Genomic DNA, 7,435 nt, shown 5'->3' on the forward strand with positions numbered 1-7,435 from the left:
TTTCTTGTTTCACCCCAGTTTACCTGGATGTCAAAGCTAGTCTTTGACAATACACAGAGCTGGAACAGTAGCTGAGAGCTACATCCACAGGCCAGGGGGTAGGGGTTGGGGGTAGAAGAGGGAACCTGGGCCTGGCATGGGCTTCTGAATCCTGAACGCTCACCACTTCCTCCACAAAGGCAATACGTCCTATTTTTTATAATCCTATCCAACACTTCTACTTCCTGGTGACCAGCCATTCAAATATATGAGACTATGGGATCATTCTTATTCAAAGCAGCACACCAAGTCACCCAAGCCATCTTAAACATTTGAGGTTTGATGAAGATGTTTATTAGAATCTCTTTCAGTTTGAACTAGATTATACCTTTGGAAACAACACATTTTACTCTACAAGCAAGCAAAAGGGACTTGAGGATAACTTTTATGTAGATTACTTTCAGGTCACTGTAAAAAGCTTAGGAAAGGATAACATCGACAAGGTAAAAGGCTTATTATTCAGGGTCAGCTCAAAGTCACAGGACAGGGATAATTACTACTTTGTTACAGCTGACCTTTGACACCCATTTGTGGCACTAGCTTTCCAAGTAGAGCCTGAAGTTCTGACAGCCACTCACCCCAGCTTCACTTGGCAGTGTGGCCACACACAGACACAAACAATCTGCTTTACTGACCACCACCACTGGCTTTCAAAGCAACAGGTATTTAACATTATGGGCAGTTCTGCATCATTAAAAATTCCTTCCTACTGCCCGCTACTCAGAAAGCTAAGCTCACTGCAGACTCCCCACACTCAGCGAACGCTGCCGCGTAGGTGTGGGGTTTGACTGTAATCTCATTTTCTTTAATTTTTTTTTTTTAATAAAACTACAGGAAACCAACACTTATTATTTAACCTTCTCATTTTGGTTTGTTTTATAAGCTTAACTTACAATCTCAAAGGACTTAAACTTTTTAATAAAAGATTTAAAAATCATGAGAATTGAAATAAAGTTTAACCAGTCCCCAGAGATTTGAATGGAACAAACTCTTTCCTAACTGAGGGAACGCCTTTCTCAAACATAAAGCTTCTTCCCAAGCGTCTGCGAAGGGAGACATGAGGCTCATTTTATGAGGACCAACATGTAGCATTTAAGGGGAAGAAAGATTACAGTATTTCAAATACAATTTAGAGTCAGATGACACAACCTCTGCACTAAATGTATAGATAAAGTGCTGTGTTTATTTTTTGCTGGTGCCTTTTGGGAAAAAAAAAAGGCTTATTTTCCAGGCTCTAGACTTTTTTTTAAGCAATATCGTCTTTTATAAGAAATTATTTTATCTTAAAAATCTAATGACATTTTTAAGTCACAGACCCTAGAGAACTGCCCTGGTTTCAGTGTATACTGATTTTATAAAGCATCTCTCTCAAGAAAGTGCCTCGCCGCCCCATGAGTGATGCTAGTTTGTAATAGAAATCTGGTTAAAAAAAAAAACAAAACTTGGGACCTCCACAGCTTTCATGCAAACAAACCCAGCTTTCTGTTGTTTTCTCCTACATTCTCCAAAGAGTTGACATTGATCACTGCATTTAAAATAATCATGACCTCAACTCAAGATATCATACATGAAAACAATATGAATGTACTACGTGAATATCACATTTTTATACAGTTTGAGAAACACACACACACCAAAGTATAGTGAACAAATTATATATTTCAAATAAGCTGACACTTGCTTAAGGCGTCTCCTGAGAGGATGTCTGCACAGATGGGCCCTGTGCTGGACTAGCAAGTGCTCCCCACCATCCACAGAAGCGCTCCTTGCTTTCTGCATCCATGAGCTGGATGTGATTATCAGACTGCTAGAGAAGACCACAGGGGACAAGCCACCCCATGAACTGGAGACAGCGCTCACCTCAGGCAGCTGTATCTATACACAGTGGGGCCTGACTGGGTCTGCTTAAGAGTTTAGAAGGACTTTTTCCAAAATTAAAAGATGACCATTTTCTTAAAGAGCAGAATTTTAAAGTCTTTTTTTTATCTTTGTAGACCTGTAACTTTCAGGTTAGAATCTAGAGTTCAGTCGAGTGTTCAGGACTACAGAAGTCCTCTTGAGTTTTTCTACGGAAGTATGTGCATATCTTCCTCATGGAGGTGGGAGTAATGGTGACCTAGGAGAAAATGAAGAGTTAGAGACATTCCAAGTTCCCACAGCACGCTCTAGGTTAAAGCTTCCGTTCTCTTGAGCAAATCAAAATCAGCCCCTCAATTGATAAAGCAAACAGCACTTTCTTCATTTTCTTCCAATAAGGAATATTTTTCTGATACATATTAGTTGTATATAGTGGCACACCCCACGATTTCAGCACCTGAGAGGCTAAGGCAGGAAGGTCCGGAGTTCAAAGCCAGCCTGGGATATATAGTGAGAACCTGGAAGTGAATAAAATGTAAAAACACCAAGACCAAGACACAACAACAGAGCCCAAATCATAAAAAATTGAGATCAGCATACTGGCTCAATGCTTCTTAAGATTTATATTATCAGTGAGAAGTAATCATGGGGGTCAGGAAAGACACATGGGAGACATAGGGACACTGGTGACAAGTTTCTGGCTGGGAGCACAGAACATTCCTACTACTGAGAAAAAGAAACTGTCATTTTCTGTAGCAAAATTTTGGTTTGGCTTGCAGAGTAAACAGCCTTCATTTATCTCTCGTTTCCCTTCCCAGAAGCACAGGCTAGGTTAAGGATGTTAAGCAGGTAGGATACTCATCACGTTAGTTCTAGTCTAAAGATAGCCTTCCCACCTTCCTCGTAAACTCAGAACAAGAAGCTTGCGAGCCGCTGAGGCTGAAGGCCCCTCCCCGTACCTTCACACTGAGTAACAGCAGCTCTGCTGTGCACAGCTTACCCAATGCTCTGTTACTTCTGTCTTTACAAGTCTTATGCTTTACAAAAGCTCACTTATTTCTGCCACATTTAATTAAATAATTAAATGTCATGTCAGTCAATGAAAAATGAACCTTAGAAATAAGTGTTCAGAATATTGCTATATGCAAAGCAATCATAAACTTGAGGAAAAGCCAACAAATAAAAATAAAAAAAAAATCAAGGAATCTATAATTTAACTGCTTTGAAATATCTAAGTTTCATTTTGATCATAAAATGCAATTACAAGCTGAAAATCTACTTATGGATGTTGGCAAGTTTCCCAAGAACAAAGTTTACTTTAAAAAAAAAAAAAAAAAAAAAAAGCCATACTGTCTACCAGGAGAAGTATTTTTGAATCGACACTCTACATGGTGAAGGAAGGCTTTAGTGAGTCAAGCAGTAAGATTGAAGAAGATGAGCAGATGAAAGGATTAATGGAGTAACAGGGCACGAAGCTATCAATCTCATTTCCTGACAGTCTTGAGAACTGCACTTAGCCCCTTCAGATAGGACATGCATCCTCCCATACTGCAGGCTTACCGGGCCTGGTGAGGTCTTTCCACTTTGTCTCCTGGAACTGGGTGTCTGGGATGATGGGCTTCTTGGGGATGAACTTTCTGCCTTACGTTTGGCTGCCATGGCCAACAACCAGTTCTTATTCTCTGGGGAGCTATTCTCTTTGCCCACCATTTCAGATCCTTCTCCACAAGGTCTCAAAGGAAGAGGCAGTGGTCCACAGCCTTCAGAAGCGTAAGGACTGACAGGAGAAGGAGGCTCTGAGATGCTTGTGCCAGCACCTTCAGTCTTGCTTGATTTGGTAGGACCTGCAGAGTCTTGGCTAAGGACTTCCTGGGTGCCGGAAAGGCAGCACAGATCCAAATGAAGACTCTCCACTTGGCCGTCAAGCTCAGTGACACAGTTGCAACTCTTCACACACTTTTGTTTCACACTCTCCAGACAGCTTGAGTCGAGACGCCTCTTCACTCTATTTCTAGATTCAGAGCAAGCATCTGCTTGTGATGACTTCTGGCTCACAGGAATAAGAGCTTTTCTTGGAGATGAGATCTTTGTCTCAGAAGCAGGTGGAGTGACAGGTGGAGATGAGGAAGGTGTTCGGGTCACCCAGTTTCTAAGCGACATCTTGAAAGATGAGAGTGGTTTGGGAGACACAGAGGAGATGGCGCCTCTTCTGCCGACTGGAGACCGGGTCTTGGCAGGAGTGGTTTTGACTGAGAATGTGGGGGTATTTGAAGGAAGAGGGAGGTCTCCTGCACAGCCTGGAGCACAAGCTGCTGATGAAGGAGAGGAAATGGATGGACTGCTCTTGGCTCTGGGAGCTTTGGCAGGAGTACTCTGGCTACTTGATACCGCTACTGAAAATGAAGAAAAGCAAGAAAGTGATGTGAAGTCCTTGATTTTTCATCAAGGGGCATATCTAACAACATCATCTAAGGGTTAGTTTGCCAGTAAATAGATAGCTAAAATCATTCCATTTCTACCCTTCCCCCAAGCACTTTTCCTCTCCTTGTCTGCCAGCTTCCTAAGCCCTCTGATGTAAAACATATACTTGCAAATCCTAGGAAAAATTTAAAGCACCAGCAAGCCATTCCCAACAGCCTCCACATACAAATGACACACAACACACCACAAGCTTACTATAGAAAAATCAAAATGCACATGGTGTTTCACCATACTTTACAGTTGTACTTTTTATCCTATGAATTTGGGGATAAACATGACATTGTGACATAATCTATCACCTTGTAGTATGTGAACATTTAAAAATGTACTCCCAGCAGTTCTCAAGTGCATCACTACTGCTGACTGTAGTGACCATGCTATACCACCTCTACCTTGCTCCTGCTTGTATGCACACAAAACTTTATAACCTTCAAATATTATCTCCCATTTGTTAATCTGCTCTTCTTTTTTTTTTTTTTTGTTGTTGTTTTTCTGAGACACAGTTTCTCTGTACAGCCGTGGCTGTCCTGGAACTCACTCTGTAGACCAGGCTGGCCTTGAACTCAGAAATCCAGCTGCCTCTGCCTCCCAAGTGCTGGGATTAAAGGCGTGTACCACCACTGCCCTGATCTACCCTTCTTATAAGCACCTGCTCGTCACCATTCTATTCTGAATTTTTTATTTAAAGACAGGATTTTATATGTAGCTCTGGCTGTCCTGTTCAAAGTCAAGATGTCCACCTCCCTCTGCTCCCCAAGTGCTGGAATTAAAAAGGTGTACTACCACACACTCCTTTAAGGAAAGAAAGAGAGAAAGAAGGAAAGAGAGGGAAGGAAAGGGTTTATGGGTTATTTGCTTGCAAATATGTTTATCAACCCTATGCATGCCTGATACCCTCAGGAGCTAGAACAGGGTGTCAGATCCCTACAAGCCGAGTTATGAGCCACCAAGTAGGTGCTGGAATTTGAACCAGGTCCTCTGGTATAGCAGCCAGTGCTCTTAACCACTGGGGAATCTTTCCAGCCCTCTGTTGTTGTTGTTGTTATTATTATTATTATTTTTTAAGACAGGGTCTCTGGTTGGACCGTTGGTTCAGTGGTTAAGAGTGCTTGCTGCTTTTCTTAGAGGACCTGAGTTTTTCCCCAGTAGCCATGCTGGACCCATATCTGGCAGCTTACTACAGCTTGTAACTCCTATACTAGGGAATATGACACTTCTGGTCTGCAAGGCAACTCCACACAGGTGACATATACTCACACACATAGATAAAAATAAATCTTAAAAACAAAACAAGTATTTCATATCTTTATGACAGAAGTATGGAGGAGGAGGAAGAGGAGGAGATGACGATGATGGCTTCTTCCTAACTCCAGTCTTTAAATTTAGTGTCTGGGCTCTACACAGAAGAAACATTATACAGTATTATTTCCTTTCTGCGCTTGGCTCTCTTAATGGCTGAACAATCCAGGTATGATGGAAAATACCTGGACTTTCAGAACTTACAGGCTGAGGCAGAAGGATCATGAGTTAAAAGGCTAGTTATGGTTACACAGTAAAATCCTGTTTCAAAAAAATCTGATCCCTCCCTCCAATGTAAAATTCCTCATTAAGCAGTGTTTTATTGCTTATACACAATTGTCTTTATTGTGATCACACTTATGCTGATTCTGCTCCTGGAATATTACGTATAACCTGCAGTGACTGTGTGAATGCAGGTGTCTCTTCCACACACTGAAAATTCCTCTAGCTATGTACCCAAAAGTGGGATTGCTGGATCATGCAATAGAAATTGCTGTCCCATTTCCCCAAAACAGTAGAATAATTTATAGGAGCACTGATAGTGTGCATCCTCACCCACACCTGTTACCCTTTTTGTTAATTTGTTTTGGGACAGGGTTTTACCATGTTCCCAGATTGACCTTAAATTACATATTCCTTAACCTTCTGGGATCACAGGAGTTCAACACCATGCCCTTTTTTTTTTTTTTAAGATTTATTTATTTATTACATGTAAGTACACTATAGCTGTCTTCAGATGCACCAGACGAGGGCGTCAGATCTCATTATGGGTGGTTGTGAGCCACCATGTGGTTGCTGGGATTTGAACTCATGACCTTCCAAAGAGCAGTCGGTGCTCTTCCCCGCTGAGCCATCTCACCAGCCCAACACCATGCCTTTTAATAGCTGAGGTGACTTGTGTCATTGTGGTTTCAATTTATATCTTCATGTTGACTAGTGGCATTTAACTTTTTTTTTTTTTGATTTTTTCCGAGACAGGGTTTTCTCTGTGTAGCCCTGGCTGTCCTTCAACTCAGAAATCCGCCTGCCTCTGCCTCCCAAGTGCTGGGATTATAGGCGTGCGCCACCACCACTGGCTGGCATTTAACATTTCTTAACATGCTTTTAAAAATGTCTTCTTCGTCTGAAGGCCTCAGGTTCCCCAACACAAATGCAGACCCAAAACTTGGCACGGTCACTTAGCACTTGACTTGGGCTCAACCGTCAACCATCTTGTCACGTCTGTGAAGTGACACATCTCATCCTAACAGGAAGTAGTCCTACTGAGGCTATCAGGTTCCCTGCTTAGTTTACAAATGGCCAAGAATTTTCACAAGTCCAAGAATGCCAAAGAACATTCAGAAGTCAGTGCCTGCTCTTTGGAAAGCACATCAAGCTTGTGGATAGGCCTGTGTCCTTATTTTACACACAAGTATTTCCCGAGAATTCTTACTAAGTTTATACTTGTGCCCTCATAAGCTCTAACAGCCAATACTGTATTTTTCACTTATTTTTGACTTTTCCAAATTAAATAACAACAACAAAAAATGACGGATATATTCTCAGTCACAGTCTTTTTGATAATTACTAAATTTCATTTACATGAAAAGTAAATTTAATGGACTGATAAAAAATGTTATCTGAGCTGAAAAGATGGCTGGGGTGGGGAGTTAGGAGTACTGGCTGTTTTTGTAGAGTACCTAGGTTCAGTTCCAAGTATCCACATCTGTTAACTTCAGTCCCAGAGGGTCCAACTCCCCTCTTCATATATATATATATG

At 41.5% G+C, this 7,435-nt stretch overlaps 1 protein-coding gene across 6 annotated transcripts in view; it reads right to left on the minus strand.

The window, feature by feature from the left end:
* Positions 1-310: 310 nt before the first annotated feature.
* Dtl (denticleless E3 ubiquitin protein ligase homolog) overlaps positions 311-7,435 on the minus strand; it is a 40,389-nt gene continuing 33,264 nt past the window's right edge. For all 6 annotated transcript variants that reach the window (XM_031339048.1, XM_031339083.1, XM_031339076.1 and 3 more), the window contains 2 exons: positions 3,457-4,289; positions 311-2,155 (listed from right to left, as the gene is read on the minus strand). In XM_031339048.1, coding sequence (XP_031194908.1) covers positions 2,057-2,155; positions 3,457-4,289 — 932 coding nt within the window. In that variant the 3' untranslated portion in view covers positions 311-2,056. The remainder of the gene's footprint in view (positions 2,156-3,456; positions 4,290-7,435) is intronic.

The sequence above is a fragment of the Mastomys coucha genome, unplaced genomic scaffold (genome assembly GCF_008632895.1).
Source record: "Mastomys coucha isolate ucsf_1 unplaced genomic scaffold, UCSF_Mcou_1 pScaffold1, whole genome shotgun sequence".
Classification (NCBI taxonomy): Eukaryota; Metazoa; Chordata; class Mammalia; order Rodentia; family Muridae; genus Mastomys; species Mastomys coucha.